This window comes from Cydia amplana, chromosome 16 (assembly GCF_948474715.1).
Source record: "Cydia amplana chromosome 16, ilCydAmpl1.1, whole genome shotgun sequence".
NCBI classification, from domain to species: Eukaryota; Metazoa; Arthropoda; class Insecta; order Lepidoptera; family Tortricidae; genus Cydia; species Cydia amplana.
The window spans coordinates 10,191,381-10,216,129 of NC_086084.1; the positions used below are offsets into that span (position 1 = coordinate 10,191,381).

The following is a 24,749-nucleotide window of genomic DNA, read 5'->3' on the forward strand; positions in this document are numbered from 1 at the left end:
CAGTCAGTCAGGACACTTGCATTTATATATATAGATTAAGACTTATTGTCATAATATAGTGCAATTCCTATTCAGGAAATTGATTGTTTAATTCAAATTTCTTACTGACATGCAAGCTGTTCAGCCAGCCTATTATGGATAGCTTTATCCGTCTTTATCCACGTGATAAAATAACTGTCACTGTTTAACACCGTGGGAAAGAAAGTGACGGACACCGTTTTATCACGCTGTCACGTAGACAAGAACGACCATCATATCCGTACAGTACGTGTCATGCGTGTGCCTATTACCTGTGATTAAATTAATGACTGCTAAATACTAGTACAAGTAGGTACCCCCTTATTGTTACGCGAATAGTTACCTAATGAAATTACGCCATTGAGGTGAATTTGACGGTAGGTAATATCAACTCTACACACACACATTGTATAGCCTCACCAGTTAAAAGCAGGGATCGGATACCGGTATTTTTTGTATGGGAACGGAAACGGTATTTTTTCGTTCTTTGCTAATTACTTCATTTCTAATTGGGCGATCTAATAATATGAAGTCGTAACCTAAAAACACAACCGAGTCCTACATTTCGAGTATAAATGAATTCGAAAAATATGGTTATTTCTAAGTTTTTGCAAAAAACCGGTTCCGATCCCTGGTTAAAAGTATTGAAGAATACAAAGCTAAGAAAATGAACTCGTTTCTCTTCAGAGAAAATCAAATTTCGTTATCTGCCTCTCTGTCGCTCTTGCGTATTTTAGCGATAAAGACATTTAGATTTTCGTTTTTCCCGGTACCACACTCGGGAGTGTGTGACCGTGACAGCCACTGGAAAATAAGTTTGATTTGAGCGTTGCGAGGGTTTCAAACTTTGTTAATTCCCGAGTTAAACTCAAAATTAATTGAATAATTTTCATAAAAAAATCATCACTTTAAAGTCAATTCTATCAATAAACATGAGTAAACAAATCAAATATCATCAGATTACTTGGCGCACATATTAGTGGATAAAATGCTTATAACTTTCGTATCAGTTTTTGAAGTAAATAGAGAGCTTTTACGAGCTGGTGTGGTGTAAACTTTATTTTGGTACTTATATCATTTCATGGTAGAGGTAAGTACCTACGTATTTTATGATTACGAACGAGAGGGTTAAAGTTGAAACGGCAACGTACTTATCAGATAATAATGAACGACAAAATAAACATGATACCCTACATCTACGTCATTTTGGGCGCGTTACTCGACACTCCCGACAGTAACACATTCACATCAGACGACGGTGGAAAGTTCAAGGGCGTACACATCTCAATGTAGTAGGTACAGTCAGCAGCAAGAGTCGTGGAATGTATTGGGCCCCATACATTCCACTACTCTTCTCTTTCCGTACAGATCTGTCTCTACAGAACTTTAAAGAGTTTAAAGGGTCGGCATCGCGCATGTAACAGTGACAGTAGGCATAGGTATATATATATAATAATAATAATAATAATTTCTTTATTTCGGACAAACAAAAGTATCCATAGAGTGTTAGTAATACAAGCAAATATCTTAATCTTAATCTAGATAAATAATAAGTTTTTGGCAAAAATTTCACTTTTGGTACACGCTTTTATCGCTGACTGTACTTTTCTTACGACAGACAACTAATACTCATCGAGACAATTCTGAAAACCCCTAACACAATTAGGTTGCGTTGTTTCATCACAGAGTTCCTATGGCCACCTCCTGTCTCCATCATCAGATCAGCTCGGGTGTCATTCTGAATTCCTAACAACATTTGTCCTAAAGTCATTTGCCCTAACTGGTTTGTCCTAATGGGCACATGCCATGCCATACGATCAATTGACATAACGATGATTTTCCATAATGTAAGGTTCTAAAAAATGGTTAGGTTTTAGAACTTGCTGCCACAAAAGTGGGTTAGGTTAGGGTTAGAACTGCGACCCTCGATAAAGAGAAAATATGCTTAATAACATTAGGATAAGTAATCACTAATTAGGGAAACCAAAATTAGGGTTTTTAGTATTAGGACAACTGATCGTTATGACAAACAATATTAGGGAATGCAAAGATAGGAAAAAATACTTTAGGGATTCAGATATAGATCCGATCAGCTCGATGGTACCATAATATTGCATTGTCACCCGACTTACATGTGTAGAGGTATGCAAAATTTCAGCTCAATCGGAAACCGGGAAGTGGATTAAATTTAACTTGCATGATTTGATTACAGACCGACAGACAGACAACGGGACAGGTGAAACTAAATAAAAGCTTGTAAAATACAAGCAAATTTGTGACGTCCCACGGTTAAAGGTACCTTATGGCACTTGGCGCTTACGCTATTATTAACGCCGCTCCGCCGCCGCGCGCTATTATTATTGCGGCGCTATGCGACGTAAGCGCCAAGTGCCTTAAGGTACCTTTTGCCGTGGAACGTCACATTTGGCCCTCATGGTAACCAACAAAACTTTTACTTGAAAATGTCATTCTATTGTCTCGTACCTACACGCATTACGTAAGATGTCTGGAAGCTATAGGTCTGGTAAATAGCACTGATATGACTATGAGTGATATCAGTAGGTAGCTTGCGTCATATTTGTATTTGCTTGAAATTAACAAGAATATGCCTTATTTACATAAGCAAAATGAACAGTAGATATCATGACAATGAACCAAGTGGATTGGTATGATATCGGATTCAAGTGCGAAGTCTAATTGCTCTCGTATCGATATATCCACTTACTAATAAGTTTGTTAGGTATAATTAGGGGTCATCCATTAATTACGTCACACGTTGAGGGAGGGAGGGGATCAAAAAAATGTGACATGTTGTGACAAGGGGAGTCACAAATATTGTAACGTCACTTTAACTTCATTTGTAACCGAAAATTGTGAAAATTTTTGTGTTTCACTCGGTGGCGAATTTTTAGGGATCCGTACCTCAAAAGGAAAAAACGGAACCCTAATAGGATCACTCGTGCGTCTGTCTGTCTGTCCGTCCGTGTCTGATGTCACAGCCTATTTTCTCCGAAACTACTGGACCAATTAAGTTGAAATTTGGCACACATTTGTAAGTTTGTGACCCAAAGATGAACGTGTAACGTAAATAAATGAGTTTTAAATATGGAGGCCATTTTTGGGGGGTAAATGAGAAAATTAAAAAATAAAGTTATGCAAACTATATCGTGTTACATATCAAATGAAAGAGCTCACTTTCTTTATAATTTTAAGATTAATATTTTAGCAGTTATTCAAAAAAATAGGCAAAAATGACCATCCGCCCCCTTATCTCCGAAACTACTGGGTCTAAAATTTTTAAACAAATACACAAAATAGTTCTTTACCTATGATCACAGGAAAACCTATTAGAAATGTGCAGTCCAGCGTGAGTCAGATTTAATGTACGGAACCCTTGGAACGCGAGTCCGACTCGCACTTGGCCGGTTTTATTTTTAACCCTCTTAACGCTCCAGATTCCATTTTTCGAACGACTCTCTACGCTTTTGGAATCTTTCGCTTGCTCGGGTGTCAAAATGTAACACGAGTGATTAACAATTTAACACATTCACAGCTGAGCTACGGTCGTAGCTCTACGTCGTAGTCGATAACATGGGTTTCCCGGTATGTAGCGGAAATGCTTCGTCGTTCATAACTACGTGTCGTGATTAGCGCTGAATGGGTAAAACAACAACTTTGCCTCCTTGTGAAACAAATAACTATTGAAATGAAACCTCATATCATTATTTAATTTGTGACGTTCCACGGCAAAAGGTACCTTATGGCACTTGGCGCTTACGTCGCATAGCGCCGCAATAATAATAGCGCGCGGCGGCGGAGCGGCGTTAAGCGTAAGCGCCAAGTGCCATAAGGTACCTTTATCCGTGGGACGTCACATTTGTTTTTAGGTATAAGTATATATAAGTATGTAGCAGGGATGTTGCGGATGCAGATTTTTTGACATCCGCGGATGCGGATGCGGATATTTAAAGGCTCACATCCGCGGACGCGGATGCGGATGTCAAGATTAGGTACTTAGAAAACGTCAAATATTACATTTTTAGTATTTTTTTATTAAAAAAAACGAAACGTTTGGTATTTGAGCAAGAATATAGGTGCGTCATATTCAATAAACAGTAACTTTGCCGACTTTTCTGGATCTAGACGATTTCGTTATTACGTAGCACTTACGCCGCCGCTAAGACGTTCCTGTACCGACTTGTTCGACATCCGCATCCGCATAAGCTCCGCATCGATTTTATGCGGATGCCGATGTTGAAAATAATGCGGAAGTTCCGCGGTTGCGGATGCGGATGTTCGCAACATCCCTGGTATGTAGTTATTAAATGACCAAAATTAAACTTTTTGCGAGAACGTAAATGAGAGTTAATAAGTAATCCAATCTAGAAATTATGCTAATCGATAATTAAACTTAGGTTCATTTTAATGGTTTTACTCTGACTATCATTAATTAAACGAAAATCCAAAGTTACAATGTAAACTTCGTCATAATTGATATCATATTGATCTTTTAGCAATGAAGTCATGAATTGCAAAAACCGCTTAGCACCTTTGGTACTCTAACACTGTAACCCCTCAAACAATACGAATGGAGTTTCCATATACGTCATCTCGACGATTAAAAATAAACACACTCAAGTTTCAAATGTCTATTTCAGTAATAAATAAATTAACAAACATAAATATTACAATCAAATTGAGATTAAGCAGTTTGACTGCACCTAAAAGACATGCACACTGGTTTTAACAACAAATATTGTTTAACATAAATACTATAATTTCAAATTCAATAAAAAATCAGCATACTAACACTTATAAGATACTTCATATTGATTTTTAATAATTTACATACAAATAAAGGATGTAATATTCATAGTATTGACTCAAACGGATTTTCAACAAGAAAATTAGCATACTCAGGTTGTTGATTCAACAAAATATCCACTTTGCATGCAGTACTTTAGCAAAATGACAAATCCCAATAAAAGGTAATTAAATACCCAAGGTGTAAAATCCCACATCACCTAATCCCTCACCAAACACTAGAAATCACTACAATTGATAAACTAAACCTTCCTCTCATATGTGCGCCTTCTCTGATCATCAATACTAACTAGGTAGTATGTACCAGGGAACAGTACATCTATGGGCCCACTCGGTTCATATGGTGCCGTGTGGTAATTCTTTGTTCTGACTTCCATGAGCTCGGAAAACTTGCTAGGCTCCACACTCACTCTCTTATCTAAGTAGGAAACTGTGTCATGTAGGGAAGTGATAAGCTTCTCCAACTTGGACCCCGCACTCATATCATTACAGATGTTAATAGAATACATTGTAGACGCTAGACCAGAACCATAAGAGAATAAGGCAAATTTCTTCCCAATTAACTCTTCAGGTGATTTACTAATGAGGTAGGATACCAGGCCTCCATACAAGGATGGAGTGTACATGTTGCCAACATTGCGAGCTATATATAGAGATGGCTTTGTTTTCTCATCAAACAACTGCTGGCTGTACGTCATGAAAGCCTTTTCAACATCACGGTCAAAATAAGTATCTTCCAATTTTCTGCTACTGAACTCTGCTAACCCCGGAAACTGCTTCTCCCTGTCATCTTCAGGGGTATTTAAAAAGTCATTAAAACACACTCTAGCTAAGGATTTCTGCACTAACTTACAGTATGGTGAATGGAACAGCATGCCGTCTAAACTCAGCAATCCTTTAAAATCGGGGTCAGTCCTCCTCATCTTCTTACAGAATAAATTGTAGCAATTATCTAAAGCACTGAGGTAGCATTTGACAGACAGCTTGCCATCAACGAAAGGGAACTCTGAGGCAAGATCTGGCTTGTAAAAGTCATATGTATGAGTCATGTATGAAGCTCTTATACCACGGTCAAACACTAAAGGTGCATTTGGGCCCACCAGCATGGCCACTGCTCCAGCACCACCGGTAGGTCTCGCAGGTCCTTTGCCGTACACTGCAATGTCACCAGCCACAACTATAGCCTTTCTGCCGTCCCATGAGGATGATTCCACCCAGTTAATAGCATTGAAGAGAGCTGCAGTACCACCGTAACATGCATTTGTTGTATCAATTCCTTCTATATCTGTGGCTCCCGCTTTGGCAAACAATGTCATGAGGAATGTTTTCACACTTTTACTTTTGTCTATAATGGTCTCCGTACCCACCTCCAGCCGCCCAATATCATGAAGGTTCAGATTGTTCCGTTCGATGAGCCGGTGAACAGCTGTGATGCACAAGGACTGTATGTCTTCCCGGTCGGAGCAGAAGCCCATTTTGCTCTGTCCGAGCCCGATCGTGTATTTGCCGGTGGACACGCCGTCGAATTTTTCCAATTCCACTTGATCGACGTATTGTGACGGGAAGTATAATTCCATAGCGAGTATGCCGACGTTTTCCACTTTCGCGCCCATTATGGCAGTGTTTCCTCGAAGCGAGTATCGTCAAGCGAATTGCGAGTTAGAATGAGCGACGCGTGACGCGGTTAACGGTTGGTGAAGTGCGAGGGAGACTGGGCGCCTCGCGAGCGCGGCTGGAGCGCGACGTCAGCAGCTCACACGAGCCGGTGCCGGCTGGGGCGCGCCATTGACCTACTACGAGGACGGGACACTGGCCGACACTAACCGGTTAACTTTCTTCCACGTTATGCGAATAAACAATAACAGTATTTACGCCGGTGCACGATGCGAACGTAACGTTGAATGAATTGCATAAATTGAATGATGTAAAAATGTGCAACTTATTTAATAACAATAATTTGGTTATGATTCTAAATTTTATCAACGAGACGTGTACAAATACTTTTGACTTTTATTCTATTCTTTTGACAGTGACATTTAGGTTAGGTAAGGATCAAATTGCTCTAATTTAGAATCCTTACTTTTATGTCTTATGTTCATGTGTCAAAAGAATCACAACCGTAACTCTAAGTAATAAGATGTAAATCTGAGCGTCAATTCACAAGTGTTGTATGTGTCAATTGGTAATTTCGATCCAATTTCGATCAACTTAACTCAAAAATTAGGTCAATGACCTCAATTTTGTAGAAGTGAATGAGTTCAATGACCCCTTTAGGCATAAGAAAAGATTATAAGATTGATTATCTCTAATTGATATAGGGTCACATGTTTGATATTTTTCAGTGACCTCTTTATTCTAACAAAATAATTATTGTAATAATTGATTAAGTGGATCAATTAATCGCGATCATTAAAGGTTTATTTGAGAGGTTTAAACCTATACTGACTTTTCTTTTAAAAGGCAGTTAGTGTTGTTTTTAGGGTTCTTAAGTAAGCAACAGGCTTTTCATTGCCTTATAGTCAGGTCATAGGTATCTGATATATTTTATTTGGAGTTTTGGTACCTATGGCCATTAAAACCGCTATAAAATTGACATCTAACTGGACAATAAACAAACAGTGGCTAGGCTAATAAAGTGATGTGTATTGAAGAATTCCTTCGACTTTCACTCCGTTTTAACGGTGACATCGTTAGAGCAAGGACAGCATTATTGGCATACTTTACAGACCAATAGAGTGCCAATGGAGTGCCATATATTAACAGAACTATAGAGTCGGACCAAGTTAACTCTGCATGGCATTTACAATGACAAACTGTGGTAATGACATCATTAATATCAAATTACTGTAAACATTTGACGTTTATGACGTTACCCCATTTCACTTTGTTATATGTAAATCGGTGCTCTAGAGCAGGGGTCTCCAAACTTTTTTTACAGGGCCATATTGCGCCTCAGAATTTTCGCGCGTTTCACCGTCAGGGGGGGGGGGGGTTTATCTGGTTGGTGCTGTTAGGGCTGAACATCTGGAGGAGCATCTGCTCTAGAGGAGCTACACCGTAAGCACCCTCATAGTGCACAGGGCTACCCCACACTAGCGTTTTTTGAGCGTCAGCGTCTAGGGTAGGGTCTAATCTTCGTGTCAAAGAAAAATAAAACACAGTTATTATACAACAACAACAGTCTTATCTAAGTCATTATCAGTATTAAAATTAACATTTTTCAGCGTATGTTCTTCAGGGTCCTTGAAATCTTCCTCCGACTGCCCAACAGGAATGAATTTGAAGAACTTGACCCCTAAAAGATAAAAAAGTAATAGGTTTCATCATAACGCAAATTGCGGGCCGGAGATCTTTCTCTTTTACTCCAATGAAGGCGTAATTAGAGTGACAGAGAAAAATGCCCGCAATTTGCGAAATTCGATTTTCGCGGTTATAGCCCAGTATCGAAAATAGCTTAGATGTATGGTTTTTGTTGCAAGGTCTTTATAGGTACAGAGCTTTATTACAATTAAATACCAATCTGCATGTGGTGCCCCTTTTATCAGAGTGCCAGGGGGAACGTAAATTTTACATAAAATGTATACCTCTTCTCACCTACGCTAGGCTTTCGGTGATATCAACTTGAATCTCTGAATCCCGGTGAGGGCTTCTGTGTGATGATCTCAGATGTATTCAACTATTCATATATCTTTTGTCATCTGCATGATAGTAGGTACAAACAACACAAGATTAATTTGTCTTTAGTTGATTAGTGGATTGGGTGGTCGATTTATGTAAGACGAGCTCTGCCCGCGACTTCGCCCGCGTAGAATAATATAAAGTACAAAGTAAATTCGACTCTCCTCAAAAAACTATCCTACCTATTTCCTTTCCCGGATTTCAAACCAATCTCCGTACCAAATTTGGTCTAAATCGGTTCTGTGGTTTACGCGTGGAAACAAGACAGAAATATGATACTTTTGCATTTATATTATAATATCAATGTAAGGGTTGTCCCACAATATTTATATTTACATTATTGATAATTTACCTGTAGGATTAATTCGCGTTGTAAATGTCTCATCGGCGCCCAACTTTCGGTCTTCTTCTTCGTTGTAAAGATCCTAAAGACAAAAGTGATACTGAGTCTATAGGTCAAGAGATACATATAATTATTGATTATAGCTTATTTGTTACTTTGTTAGTTGTAAATACTATAGACAAGTACGCAGATCCCAAGTACCTAGTAATGAGATTATGTCCTATTCTATCAATTATCAATCAGTAACGGGACCATAGGTACCATACTATGTGACCCATATTTAACAATTTTTTAGACAATTTATTATTATTTTATTTTTTACTCAGACATTGTCTTCACGAATTGTAGGAAAAGTGCTCAAGTCCCTTTTATAATTAATTAGGCAAGCCAGTGAAAATCGATTTCTATGGGCACCATACCAATTTTGCCCATACTTAGCATAGTACCTGAACTCTATAGTTCTGCGCTGGTATCTTCATATCGCCATGGCTAAAGGACACAGCGTAAGGCACTCCGTCGACCCGGGTGCTCACAAACGCCACGGCGTACGAGTTGTCCGACAGCTTACGAGTCCAGATCTGCCTGTGGTGTTTCTGAAAACATTATAATCTTTAAGTTCCTTGATGCTTTAAAAAGCACCATGAGTGTAGGTACCTAATTAAAAATCTATCTATAGCTAAAAAGCAAAATGCTCTTAGGGCGTGAAATATCAATGTGTCAAGTTATTAGGTTGTAGCGACCCGCCCCGGCTTCGCACGGGTTAACAAATCACACATAAACCTTCCTCTTGAATCACTCTATCTAATAAAAAAACGCATGAAAATCCGTTGCGTAGTTTTTAAGATCTACGCATACATAGGGACAGACATAAAGCGGGAGCGACTTTGTTTTATACTATGTAGTGATATTCATCAGGCCGCAAAATGGCATGAGTAAGTACTCTAACTTGCGCACGGTCCTTAAATATATTGTCCTATTTTATATTAATTATGTTATTACCGAATCGTTATACACTCTGAGCCCCTGCTTCCCCAGCGGGTCTTGGTTGACGGCGATGATGTCTCTATTCAACAGGATCTCTTTAAATTCGGGCCGCATGCGAGCCAAGTCCGCGCTTATGAGGAGCGGCGCCGCCAGCACTGCCCACACCGCCATCTGCACCCGCGCCTGGTCCAGGGATAGGCCGTAGTTACCCACTAGTAACTGGAAAAAATACTGAATTAAGCATAATGCGTAAAGCCCAACTAAAGATGACGGTTCAAGCGAACGGCTGGCAGGTGGGTTTCTTTAAGTTTGAATTTCAGGTTACTAATGAAAAAAAGCAATTGGCAATTTAAAAAGCATTGTATCTATGTACCACTGTTGCCTACTCTGGTATTTAATAGCCAGCTAATTTCACTACTGGACTGGAGGACCATTACGCGCTGGCCTCGACATTGCGCGACTGGCTTCGGCTAAGGCGACAATCATAGGTTGGAACGAGACACAGCGATCGGACCTTTCGTTCCCACCTATGGTTGTCGCCTTAGACGAAGCCAGTCGCGCAATGTCGTGGCCAGCGCGTTAAATCCAAATGACTTCGGCTAAGTAGCTGTTGCGTTGCAAATCAAGGATTCAAATTAAGAACTTAAGAGTGACTCCACTCTTAACGCCTTTAGGTAGGTACTCATTATTAACACTGCTAGATAAAGCCAGGTCACATGATTGTTCACGGTTATTATGTTAAAAAGATCAGGATTTAGATGCATCCTGCAAATACATGCATTTGAGTCATAAATTTTAAAATTGATCGAGGTAGCCTCGAGGTAGAGGTTAAAAAAACATTTAAAATTATTACAGGTACCTAAATAAAGTTTTCTCATTCGAAGTACAATGGCCTCGTGTTACCATATCAGGGTCATTCCAGTGTCCGGGGCCAGCGAACGGCGCCAGGCGCTCCTGATTGTCGCCGAACCAGTTCATGATGCCGAGGAGGCTCTGCCAGGAGTCTTCGATGTCGTCCCAGTTGCGCCATAGATTGCAGTTCTCTGCGATCACTGTGTAGTTCGGCTGTTGAACGGAAAAAGTGATCAATGTTTTGAAATGTGTCGTTGAAAAGTTAATAAGTGTGTAATTTATATATTATATATTGTTATTCCTATCCTGATCTCGATTTATTAGTTTATAATGTTAGACAGGTCTCCATGGAAGACCAGTGTTAAGATACCTAGAGGGGACTTGACACCAAGCTGAGGGGAGACCTTTTCAGTGACGTTTATGCTTAGTATTAATAAAAGTGTAATAATAGATTTAAGCGATATTGTAAGCGTCCTGAATAAATTTATTTTCTTTCTTTCTTTCTAATTTGTAATAACTTGGCGAACCAAAGAACATCGCAGCGTCTGCTGCCATTCTTTTATATTCTGAGTCATATTAGTCACGCTAATTCAATATTCTAAAGCAGGTTAAGCCTTTGAGAACTTCATCCATCACTCTAGAGTCTGTTCGGAAAGAGAAGAGTCGTGGAATGTATTGGGCTCCATACATTCCACGACTCTTCTCTTTCCGCACAGACTCTTAGCTCTATACGGGGTGACCACGACCACTCAGCCATTTTCCACAACAGAACTTTTAACCGCATGGAGCCCTGTGGACTGTACTCACCAAAATACTATCCGGCTCGAGATAAGCAGGCCAACTGCAGGAATATAGAACTGGACGACCTGTCTTGTTCAGCATCCTTCCGAAATCCGGATAGCCTGCAAACAAGGCATAGAAGAGCTTAACATTTAATTTAAGTTACAAAGACGGTCAAGCGTTCCCAGACTTCCTAAGGTAGAGTAGAGGTAACGTGCTCCTAAGCTTCGTTCGTTTAGATGTTTTTGATGACTGCATGTATATACTCGTATATTATTTCAAAGAGCTTGCAGCAGAAGTAGTCTTTTCTAATGTCTCCGCTGTGAGTACCTAATGACAATCAGAATCATAATTCATAAAAGACCTACAAAAGTAACATTAGTCCTCAGATCCCGAACTTTGCCTTTGCTGTAGACTAGGAGCTACCTGTTTTCATCTCCTCCGGTTTGGAATAGCAGCCGTCCAGTTTGATGTAGTCGACGCCCCAGCTGACGAGGGTGTCCACGTCCGTCTGCTCGTGTCCCATGACTCCAGGGTAGCCCGCGCACGTCTTGGTACCGTAGTCCTGGTAGATACCGAATTTTAGGCCTTTGCTGTGAACCTGAGGGAAGTTACATTTATATATATTTTTATATACGTGATTGTTTAACCGCGACACTAGGATTCTTTTTCTGCCTTAATTCGTATTCGGTTTAGTCTCGTTTGGGAGGTTATGTGAAAAAAAGCATGTGAAAACTAAATGTTTTCATTTTCATACAAATTGTATGGGAAAAGTTCGATTTGTGACATTTTTAGCCGTTAACTTTTTTTGGTCCCATACTAAGCTTTTGATCCTGGATAGGAATGGGATCGATTGTCATCAAAAACAAAGTTTGGTAAAATGACCTTTTTCCATAATCTGTAAACGCCAATCTTCATTAATTTGAAATTGAGGGAAGGTCATCTAAGACCATTTTCGCGTAACAACACGGGATCTGGAAGCTGTCCTGATTGACCCAATAAGAAAATCCACCCTGTACCTATATGCATGATGGATGTATGGTAAAATTTTTAGAAGAGATCCAGTCAAAGAGACTTGTTATACTCGAAGTACCTAATAATTAATTCTTCATACGATAAAAATACTTAATGAGATTGATTCACGTACATATTTGCCAAGCATCTTCATGCCACTCGGGAACCGCTCGCGGTCCGGCACGAGCTTCCCGCTGGCGCTCCGGTTCTTCTCCATCCAGCAGTCGTCGATGCCAATGTAGTCGTACCCGGCCTCCAGGTACCCTTCGTCCACCAGCATGTCTGCTGTGCGCTTTATCAGCTTTTCACTGGAATCATTTACAAATTGGCTTAGGAATAGTCGAGGATGTGCTTAAAATATACGTATATATGTATATGTATTTAAATGCATAAAACCTTGTTCGTCCTTCCATATTCTATTGTTTTTTGTGAGACAAAGGGATGCAAAAAAAACTAAATAGAAAGAATGTAAACAATCTTTAATAGAAATAAACCGACTTCTCTAACTACTAACCAAACCCACTTTACGGCGCTTATACTTTATTTGGTTACATTTTATGGTAATCATAATAGTGGTTTATTTAGTTTAGGTATCATAGTGGTTTTCCGGGTCAAGGTCCGAGTTGGGGTCCGAGTCCGAGTCCGAGTCCGGGTCCGGGTCCAGGACCAGGTCCACAGTTCCGGGTTCAGGTCCAGATAAGAGCCCGGATCCAGGTCAGGTCAGTAATGACGGAGATATGGAGTAACAAACATTAAAAAAAAACATACAACCGAATTGATAACCTCCTCCTTTTGAGATTTGGGAGTCGATTAAAAATGTTAACCGAAAAATACCGCGCGTTTGATTAGCTAAAATAAAAACCGGACATTATTAAATTGTACAACGGGACTTAATCGCGTATCTAAGTTTTAAGATTTACCTCCGACGTTTCGAGGACGGCGTTGTCCCCGTGGTCTCGGAGAAGACTGGCTTAAGTTGACATCAGCATCTTCTAACCACACGAGTTTTTCGAACTACCCGCACTTGGTCTTGTTTATCAGCTTGAGTTTAATAGGTAATGTGTAAAAATCGTGAAAGTTTAAATCAGTGAAATCCGGACATGTTGCAAAAGAAGGGCAATTTACGAGTGGTTCATACTGACATTTACACAACCTATCCGAATGAATGAAGATACCTTAATACCTTATAGGTACACTCGTCCGGATAAGTCGTGCGGTCGGTGAGGCATCGGTATCGCAGCCAGGCCAGCCAGCCCATTGCGTGGGATCAGCGCCCGTTGTCCAAAGCCTAATAGGTTGTTGATGCCCCCGCAGATAAGGATCAGTTGCACCAACCACATTTAGCGCTTTAGCTGATCAACGTCACTCAGCAGTGAACTATGAAACTTCCCATACAATAAAACTTAGCGAACGCTTTAACGGCGCCAGACGATTTGAGTAGTAACATTAGCGAACCTTATACACTCGTCCGGGTACGTGGTGCAGTCTGTGAGGCACCGGTACCGCTGCCAGGTGAGCCAGCCCATGGGCGGCGTCAGCGCCAGGCCGTTGTCCAGCGCCTGGGTCAAGGATACCCCGCAGATTAATAAGAGGCGCAACATCTGCAAAATTTCATTCTGAAGTAAACGACCAATCTCTGAAAATATGTATGTAATTACGCAATACTTTTATAGTAGGCAATAAAAAATTATTCATGGTATGCATAAGTAATAGGTAGGTAACTATTATATGCATACCTTTTAAACGCGTGTATGCCCTACATGTGCAGGGGTGTGCAAAAAATAATTGGCTGATTTTGTTGACTGTACTTTACATGAACTCACCTTGGTATAAATTAATAGAATTAGGTAGTTAGTTAAGGTAGGCTGGTACACTACAGGTACCTATAGAAACTTAAAAGATTATTATGTATCACTCTCCAAGTAACAAAAAAACAATTGGTAACGTAGGTACAATTTAAAACAATTGACTGAGAACTAACAAGTGTTTTTTGGAAATTTTTTACATAGTACATTATTATGTATATGTATACCTTTTACATAATAACAATGAATGCTATTCTATTCTTATATTACCTAGGTATATTATCTCATTTATGTTTGCCAAGAAGTTCCCTATTTAAATAGTGATATATAAAACATCCCAGCAGCATCCCCTGCGCGCTCTCACAATGTACCTAACTATTAAAATGTAACTTGAATCAAAGCTCGCCTAAAGCCCTTGCTACACGGTCGCCGACAAGCCTTCTAACCGTCTGACCTTGGTCTGTCCTTGGTCAGTTTTGGTCAAATTTTGTTGGTAACAACTGTCTACACGGTCCGTCCAGACCAAGGCCACGCGGTCTGAGGGGCTTGTCGGCGACCGTGTAGCAAGGGCTTAAGAGTACTCTATTACAAGAAAAGCCCTTCTAAGACTTGATAGTGCCATATAGTGCGCTCATTCGTTAGAAAACCGGTTCAAAGTTCGGACGTCCACTGTCCACGGTCCACGGTCCACGGGCGAAGGCACGACCGGTAAGTTTAGGCTACTTATTATGTTTGGCTGCTTGTTTAATTATCGGGGTAGGTTAACTTTTAATGTTTACCCGTGGCTCTCTGCTTTTACGGATGGGTAGAGTCGTGTCAGTAAATAGTAAATACATAAACGAATATTTTTTTTAACACTGTATATGTAGGTAGGTAGGTAGTTAGGTAGAGTAAATTCTTGTTGTATTTTTATATTCATATTCATCGATTATGCAGAAATGTATTAGTCTAAAAATCACAGACCATTTTTGTAACTTCATGGTAAAATACAGGGCTTTCCCTGGGTAAATAATAATAATAAAAATAATAAAAGACGTTTATTCAAAGAGTATGAACAGTAGGTACATAATAAAAGTACACAATAATGCTTACAAACTAATGTGAATGTGACGCCCCTGGGATTGCAAAGATCCATAGGCAACGGCCACCACTTATCATGCAGGCAGCATCACTTGGTTCACACATCATCAGGCAGATTGCGCGCATCACTTGCTTGATGTTAGCTAAATTAGTCTTCCTGTCCCGCATTCCGCAACCCCTTGTATTTTTAACGCCTCGGGTGCTTTTTAGGGTACCATTTTTGTAGGATTTTCGCCCATTATCCAGCCTTTTTTATTTTATCCTATTTGTTGTAGATAACAGATAGCTTGGTCAGACCGGGTTCACACTCACTCCCACGCTTAAAGAATAATAAACACGTCGATGGAAATTAGGAAACCTAATAACGCCTTTACTGGCAAATGCCAGTGGACAAGCCGGTCTTTCCAAATGCAACATTAGGTACGTTGGTACCCACCGAACCGAACCGAATTCCTTAAAGTAGAACGCAGATAATATTTATGACAATTATGACCATAGCCGAGCAAAGCAACAGACACAGCTCAACAGTAGTAATGCAGTACTGGCCCAGTACTACTGGGTCATGCAGAAATTTGGGCTCAATGCGACTTCATCCCTGTTTTGATACATGATACACAGGATAATGAACTCCGTGTGACAGCAACGAACAGAAAATTAGCCAGTTTTAGCAGTAGGTTTACCTAGTCAGACCTAGTGTAAGGAAAGAACTCCGCGCATCTACTGCCAGACAAAGGCCACCGCATCCCCAATGATCTCATCTCAAAGACGACTGGTCATGTACGGCCCTCACCCAACGATTCCCCCCGGTTTCCAACCAGGTGATAGGTACCTACACCTACACCTTGTTGGGGACATTCCCGCGCAGTATTTTCATGATTATCATTCAAGGACCTTCCTGCCTCACACCAGCCATCGGTTCACGTAGCTTGATAGTCGAACGAGCGAACGAAGCGAAGTTCTTACATACATTCGACTTGGGACACGCGGCTGGCTAGTTAATTAAATTATTTGCTAATAACAATTTACTCAGTATCAGTTTTAATGTGACTACGGAATATTTTTTTTAAGAACAGTTAATAACGAAGCAAAACAATAAAAATACTCAGCAAAAGTGTTATACTTAAATAAATGTATTTACAGTCACAGTAAATGGTGTTATGCCCACGATTTGAAAATTATTAATACATAATATGTAAAACGTGCCTTCAATAGTTTTATTATTGATATGGCATACTAATATCCTCATTATTATACGCGGGACGCGGAAGTCTATAAGGTAATTAATATTGTTTCATGTAAAAACATCGATTCGTAAATACATATTCACCCTAAAATCTAGTGCATAAGTTCATCAATATCATTTTATAGGGCAAACTTTGCGCTTTAATCCTTTTTTTAGTGTACCTACATAAATTAGGTACTTATAACCAGACCTATTAATTAGTAGTATGTATTCTTGTGGTCTCAACTATAAGCTTTAATTTTACCCGCTTTTTGCAACGGCTAATAAGGTAATAACTTGGGGTCAATATGTCAACTTAATCCCATCAATCGGCGAGCCAATCAGCTATTCTGTTAGAGTACTAAGCTAATTTGCGCACCAATGTGTACAGAATGATGGATTGTCATTATAAACCTCACATTTTTATAGAATTTGAAATTAATTTCCCACATCGTCATTGCAAATGCCATGCAGAGTTAAGGTTTGCAAAGTTCATGAAGTTACATCTCAATAAATGATAAACATGCACCTTAATTTTACCTATACTCACGGCGTTGAAACTCCTTAAATGAAATAAAGTAAAATGTGTCGGTGAATCAAATGAATAATGAACAGTCACAGAAACAGGCAGATTTTAACAGCGCACTGTGGGCTGTGACTTGTAAGACTACTTATATTAGTCGCTTGTGTTTTGTTTTTATTGTAATATGAAGTAGCGCTATCTATGATGAGGTCTGCTGTCATTATCGGTGAAATAGTGGAACACGAAGTGATGGATAATAGTTTAAATACTTTAAATGTAGATCAAGAGCTGGCAGCGTGAATCTACAGGTCGTTAATACTATGCATATTAGTTTAACCCTATATTATCTAATTATTTCAGTAAACTTATTAATTCCTTCTTATAGGTGACACTATTGTCAACCATCCGTGCTTTGCGTATGTTACTTATTTTAGTAAGTTAGTAGTAGTAAGTAGATACAGTCAGCTAAAGAGATAATTGAGCGCATCACTTTAGAAAAATGTAGAACACAATAATAAAATACTTATCTACCCTACATTTTAAACATAAGTGGATCGTCACGGTCGACACATACTTCACCTCATAATACATAAGTATTTAATCTTAAAGTGTGGGTATAATATGAAGTTGTATAATATATAGCAGAGGTAACGCGAGATCTCCTCAAATGAGAAACTTAACAAAATTAATAGTTAATTAATAATTTAATATGTCTTTGTCTCACGGAAGTTTTGTTATTAAAATTAATAGGTTACAAATTAGGTATTAAGCCTTAAAAATACTTAACTACATAGGTATATATCTGCCTAAAACATCAAAGAAAATAAACGCGCGTTTATTGTAAAAAACGTGAGCCGTTGATGAGTAAGTACCTACACCGCAACGCGACGGGTACGATGTTTCCTGTATGTTCCGGGAATAATAATAGAGGATACCTCCAACATAATAGCCCCAGCTACAGGCACTACAGGCAATCATTACATACACAGTTACACCGGCGTGCAACCGGACCCCTACACCCCTATCAATGCTCGCCGGTATGCGGCACCACTAAACAATTTTGTTACACAAGGTTTTCAGTTAACCGAATAAAAAACGCAGCAGGAATTCATGCATGCATGTATTTAGGCCATAATTAAGCATTCACATTCATTGCAGACTAATTGTTTAAAAATTAACTAAATTTAACACCTAAACTTACCTTGTGTACTAATCGTTAAATCCCGGGTCGTTGAACTAACGATTGTTAAGTGGCGCCATCTGTTGTATCATAGAGTCAAACGATAGTAAACCTGAATTAAATAATTATTGATGTAGCAAATGGTAAATGATGATAAATATCATAAATACAAACGATTTAATATTTTTTAACTTTATAATATTTCAGAAAATTTGCGAAGAACAACTTACACAAATAAGCACTGCGGTAAAATGAATGGAATGCCAAATCCGTGAAACGAAACGTGAGAAGCCTAGCGTGCTAAACGTAAACAAAGGACTGAGCGAAAGGGTGACGTTAATTTGAAAATTTTAAGCAAAGCAAACGAAACAACAATGTGAGTCACACCTGCGCAATTTTATACCATAGTGATCCAATACAATTAAGTGTAAATTTCGCAATATCGAAGCAACAGCGAGATCTATATATAGACGTGATATCGCGGGCGGAAGCCGCAGAGGAAATGGTCGGTTGCAAGGTGCAGACCCGATGACTACTAATTGCGAAAAAGTAGTTTCAATTTCACATCAACTTTTGAAGAGCCATGGGTTCGTCGTATAGAGAGGTCTTCAAATTGTACGATTTAATACAGAGTGGAGATTCGAGGTATAGTAATAAAATTAGTATCCATGATAAGTGCAGTTGTAGATCGATCGTGGTGGTCTTCATAAATTTAAGTGGCTATATTTACACTTTGCAGGTCAGTGGAGAGTTTCCTAAGTGAAAATCGAATACATATAAATGTGATATTACCTTGTAAAGGCATTGGTGTGCTACATTTGGCGGTTGGCATTGAGCCTTTGGAGAAATCAAAAGAGTGCACAGAAGTATTACTCAAGCATGGAGGTGATCCCAATTTATGGTAAGTGCCATGCACTGCTTTATATTTCTTCTCGTAAACCACACAGTGGCGAAACACAGAGGAGGCCTTTGCCCAGCCGTGAGACACAATATAAGTTATTAAAAAAAAACCACACAGTCCCTTACAGACTTTTGAATGATGAGACTTAAATATTTATAAAATCAGAATTTATTTATTGCTTTTATGCTACTTTAGGTATCTGTAATGAAAGGTAGACCAGGGATTATAAGACCCAAGATTTCTTTTTGTTATCCATACTATACAAATAGGCTCGCTTGTTTTTATTAATAGGTTAATTCATTAATATCTTATAGCTCTCTTTGACAGGCTTCAGGCATCCCACAATCTTTTCCATTTATATAATAATTCTCCATTTACATTGATAGGTACCCATCAATTTAATTATTCCTTTAAATGTAACACTAACAACCATTTACTTATCAATTTATGGACTACTACAGATGATTCAACAAATGATGCAACATTTTAAATATGTGAGGTGTAAAAAAGTTGTACTCACCATTCTTGGATCAGTATTATGAAACAAAAACTTTGTTATTAATACTTATTAACTGGAGGCTTATTAGCATTGTATTGACTCATATGTTTGAGTGGAGGTCACATTAAGTGCAACGCAAAATTATTATTTTTTTAACATAAGATATGAATATGATTCTGTGCCACACAGAAAATCATTTTAGTTTTATATACAGAAAATACTTATCAGTTGTTCTTAACATTGATTATACATGTAGATTTTTCTGGGATCTCTAGTCTTCTCAATAGCAGGCGTGTCTCACTCCGCGATTTCATTGCTTTGATACATGTCAGCCCTAATTTTGGGGAAAGCCATAAGGCGCTGTCGCCACCTAGCGGCCATATCTGTGCTGATCGTAACAGACGCGTTTTGTTAGAGAGTGAGTCTTCTGTACTTAGTACTATTATTTATTCAGTGTCAATAGTCATCTACAACAGTTATACTAAATAAATATTCAATTTTATTTTACAGTACTGATGATGGTGTAACCCCAGTCCACATAGCAGCCATATGGGGCCGAGTGCAGAACCTGAAGCTTCTCCTTGGCTGTGGAGGAGACCCGTCCCGGCTCGACCTGGATGGGCACTCGGCCTTCGCCTATGCAGCTCGGGAGGAACAATGGGAGGTGTACGACTACCTACACAATGTGGTGGACCAACTGGATGATACCTTTGGATCACCTTGCGCATATACCTTAGATTTAGGTCAGTATCAGTAATGCTATTTCTGCAATATGTCTTAAGTTATTTTGCAGAGAAATATATAAAATTATGCAGATAAAGTCAGTAAAAATGCAAGCATGAGATTAAAATAAGAACCAACATTTAAGAGTATTAAAGACATTAGCATATCTAGTTTTAAACATCGTGAGGAAACCGGACTAATCCCAATACGGGCCTAGTTTACCCTCTGGGTTGGATGGTCAGATGGCAGTCGCTTTCGTAAAAACTAGTGCCCACGCCAATTACTGGGATTAGTTGCCAAGCGGACCCCAGGCTCCCATGAGCCGTGGCAAAATGCCGGGACAACGCGAGGAAGAAGAGAGAGAGAGAGCATATCTAGTTTTGGTTCCATTCCAGTTTTGGAATAACATTCAACATTTACTCAAAATCTTCAACAGTTTCTTTTTTATGAGGAGCCTGTACTGTAGTATTCACCCAGTTTTCTCATTCCAGCCATTTCTTTGCAGTGCAGGTGCAGTCTCTTAGTAATTTCTTTAAATATGTGTATTTAGGTAAGAAAGTATTAACAGTATAGCTTTATTTATGTTATGTCCCATTCCTTTTTACAGATAAAGTCCTAATGACGACAGACCAAGTGGTTGCTGAATATGAACCCGTCACCACCAACCCCCTCCACCATGTGTCCACCTGCCGAAGATCAGAGATGGTCCGCGACTGGTGCGAGAAGACCAGCCTCGTCATGAACAACCTCTACCCCACAATACTCGGAGAACCGCTGCTAGAGGACGAATCAGCTCCGTGGAACACAGATCTCACCAAAAACACTTTTGATCTCACTAAGGATAAAACAAATGACACTAGGACAAGCTACAAAACATGCACCAGCAGACCAGTGGAAATAGAAATAAGCGGCGTACAAAGACTCGAAGACACTGTCGAAGAAAAATCATGCTCTTGCCAAGACGTTAAAGATTATAAAAAACAACGCATGAGCGTTTACGAAAACTTTTCGCTGCCCGGCTCGCCTAACAGTATTACTCATGTTAATTATAAAACAAAGACGAGTTTGAAGAAATGCAAGTCACAATTAAGTTCTGATATGCGAAGATTGACTCTAGATGATTCTCACTCGTTATTGACTGAAGATAATTCACAAATGGACAAGGCGTTGATTGTGGTTCAGAATAAGACTAATGAGTGGTTGTCTAACCACAACGACACGGATGTTGGGGCCATGAATACCAGGAGGTCATCGGCCAGCAGTGGTGTGAGCAGCAATTTCTCAGGAGGCAGTATAGTTATAGCGAATGTGCAAGAAGAGTATAAGTATCAGGATGAGGAGGAAGATGTGGTGTTGATTGAGAAGAGGCTACTTGTTTCGCCTGTTGTGTAAGTACATATTCTTTGTATTGTATGTTGCAGTTTATTTGTAAGTACAACAGAGGCAAATGAGAACTGCTCGTTGTTGCAGTGTTGCCACTGTCGCCCATGGGTCGTACTTGGAGGATATAATCAAACGGAGACGCCATGTCTGTAATTTTCTGTACAAAACAGTCTGCCGATTTTTGCGCGGGAGGGGAACGTCAAATGTATGCGTAACGTAAAAATAGCCATGTCAGATAAACGTCAGTCCATACATTGTGTATGACCGTTGGCCGCCTATTTTCGACAGAGGAGAAAGCCTGTTAATGGCTACTCCGTTTAGTTGTATCCTCCAAGTTTTTGCCTAAAGTGTCATTCAATAGAACTTCCTAACTATGTAAACAAACCGCCATACTAAAATTGACACTGAATGTCAAATTACTAGTAACTTTTGTTTACATAGTTAGCAAGTTCTATTGAATGACACTTTAAAGTCATTATTTCTTTTCATCTGGCTCTGTTCAAAAATACAAATAACTAATAGTGTAAATACCTGCAAAGTTTTTTATATAACCATCTCTTCTTCATAACATATTATTTATTTCAGTCTTCCAGTAGACGAAGCAGCTGACACAACTGCCGACCAGACAATAGTATCTGTAGCTTCCTCATTACCAGCTTCCGTGGTGTATGACAGTAACACCTTAAGAGCGGAACTGGTCAAGCTGGGATTCAAACCTGGGCCCATACAGGACGGAACCAAAACTCTCTACTTGAAGAAGCTACAAGCGCTAAAGAAACAACCCATTGTTTTCAACAAGCAGGGCAAAAGTAAGTCAAAAAGGTTTTTTATGGATTTTGAGTGATGTCAATGTCATTTGTAATTTTAGATATAATAAATAGTTACTACTTAACTAAATAACCTATACTTACACTATTGTTTGATGTAATTTTTTTTTATTTGATTTATTTTCAGTTATGTGATAATTTAAAAATTTTCTTAACCAATTTTTTTATCATAATGGTAGTGAAATTAACTAAATTTAAAAGTAAAACTCTCTGTAAAGTTCTTCTAGAAAAAAGTTAGTTGCATTACTCAACAATTTTGCAATGAAAAAATTACTTCTGGTTAATCATTGGTATCGAATGTTTCAGCATACAGTATAGAACTCGAAAAATCTCTACGCACAAGTGACTGGATGAACAACCTATCACCATATATAGAACTAGAAACCAAAGCGCGCACAGACTTTACCAACTCCAACAAGAAATGGCGAGAAGGCACGGCGAAGACTTCCTTCACGTATTTACTGTTGGACCCCAGGCTGACGCAGAATTTACCGGCGAAAGCGGGATCACAGAGCCATCATATATCCTGGGTCACCTTTGTCAACTCGATATTTTATGTTGGAAAAGGTGAGTGCTAAAACCCAATACTCGCGAGTAGTGTTCTCCAAGGACTCGGAACTCGGAGAACCATCGCGTAAAACCCATTTTTGGAACTTAACTTTATTTTATAGTGAAAAATCATCAGAAATCATTCTCACACGCGTAGGTTGGCCATGCATCGTTACAGGCGGTCAAATAGTACCTTTAAAAGATGTCATTTTTAGGGTTCCGTACCCAAAGGGTAAAAACGGGACCCTATTACTAAGACTCCGCTGTCCGTCCGTCCGTCCGTCCGTCTGTCACCAGGCTGTATCTCACGAGCCGTGATAGCTAGACAGTTGAAATTTTCACAGATGATGTATTTCTGTTGCCGCTATAACAACAAATACTAAAAACAGAATAAAATAAAGATTTAAGTGGGGCTCCCATACAACAAACGTGATTTTTGACCGAAGTTAAGCAACGTCGGGCGGGGTCAGTACTTGGATGGGTGACCGTTTTTTTGTTTGTTTGTTTTTTGCTTGTTTTGCTCTATTTTTTGTTGATGCTGCGGAACCCTCCGTGCGCGAGTCTGACTCGCACTTAGCCGGTTTTTGCACATAGCGTGATTCATTTAGGTTTTTAACTTCCAGTGCCATCCCACTTTGAACATTTTCCATTGTTCGTGTTTAAGTATAAATGAATGTAAATCTTTCCAGGTAAACGTTCCCGGCCATACTCCCACCTGTACCAAGCCCTAACCCTCTGGAAGCGCGATTTCACCACCTCCAAAGACAAGAAGGTCCAGTACATCCTCGACATCTGGTCAGACAAGGTCGGTGTAGTCTGTCTCCACATATTCCAGAACGTCATCCCGGCCGAAGCTTACACGTACGAGGCGGCCATGATTGATGTCCTAGGTCTTCCGAATTTGAAAAATTTAAAGAGCGGAAATTATTACGGCGTCGCGGCGTCCTGGCCGTTGAAAGACAGACGGATGCTAGGGTTGTACCTTTTGTACAAGGCCATGCTTATATTTTTGAACGAAGGCGAGAGACAGTTGAGGCCTGATGATATAGATTAGGACTTAGGTGTACCAACGATATGCCTAGTGATTGTGAGTTGTTGACTGCTAGGGTTCGAAAGGGCGACATTCAATTCTGTTTTGTGTTTCAATTATTTTAGATAAAAATACGAAACGTTCCTATTTTAGTGGAATAAAAATTGTAATTTATCAATATTTACAAAATGATTGTACAGTTACCAATGAGTAATAAAATAAAACATACGACAACCAGTGCAGATTATTGCTTTATGGTTGCAAAAGACGTGTCCTAAATAGGGCATAACATTTTTATAGACAAAGGCATATTTGCCTCCTATAGTCGAATTAAGTGTCCGATAAAAACGACATTCACGAATTCTACAACAAAATCGCTCTGTCGTCTGTTGCAGTCAAAAATGTAGCTATAGTTTCGAATTTAACAACTTAACAGTATTTATTTTAACGTCAAAGGACAAGCTTTACTGTGAACAGTGATTATATTTTAAAATTTAGCATAATCTTTAAGTTTTTGAGTAAGTGCAGTGAAGA

The 24,749-nt window shown here is 39.2% G+C and overlaps 3 protein-coding genes across 3 annotated transcripts; 1 reads left to right on the plus strand and 2 right to left on the minus strand.

Moving 5' to 3' along the window:
* Positions 1-4,986: 4,986 nt before the first annotated feature.
* Positions 4,987-6,812, minus strand: LOC134655550 (hydroxymethylglutaryl-CoA synthase 1). The gene has a single exon (XM_063511023.1). It carries the CDS (start codon positions 6,453-6,455, stop codon positions 5,085-5,087), a length of 1,371 nt encoding a protein of 456 aa, XP_063367093.1. The 5' UTR covers positions 6,456-6,812; the 3' UTR covers positions 4,987-5,084.
* Positions 6,813-7,996: 1,184 nt separating this feature from the next.
* LOC134655553 (alpha-N-acetylgalactosaminidase) lies at positions 7,997-18,357 on the minus strand. The gene is made up of 10 exons (XM_063511025.1): positions 18,325-18,357; positions 13,949-14,094; positions 12,627-12,801; positions 11,906-12,080; positions 11,507-11,601; positions 10,751-10,912; positions 9,863-10,066; positions 9,310-9,456; positions 8,873-8,945; positions 7,997-8,137 (listed from the first exon to the last, which is right to left on the minus strand). Exons 2-10 carry the CDS (start codon positions 14,092-14,094, stop codon positions 8,007-8,009), a joined length of 1,308 nt encoding a protein of 435 aa, XP_063367095.1. The 5' UTR covers positions 18,325-18,357; the 3' UTR covers positions 7,997-8,006.
* Positions 18,358-18,460: 103 nt separating this feature from the next.
* Positions 18,461-24,308, plus strand: LOC134655551 (ankyrin repeat and LEM domain-containing protein 1-like). Its single transcript, XM_063511024.1, has 7 exons — positions 18,461-18,948; positions 19,043-19,204; positions 20,214-20,446; positions 21,034-21,814; positions 22,395-22,618; positions 22,943-23,203; positions 23,875-24,308. The coding sequence occupies exons 1-7, from the start codon at positions 18,887-18,889 to the stop codon at positions 24,237-24,239; spliced, it is 2,088 nt and encodes a 695-aa protein (XP_063367094.1). The 5' UTR covers positions 18,461-18,886; the 3' UTR covers positions 24,240-24,308.
* The last annotated feature ends 441 nt before the right edge of the window (positions 24,309-24,749 follow it).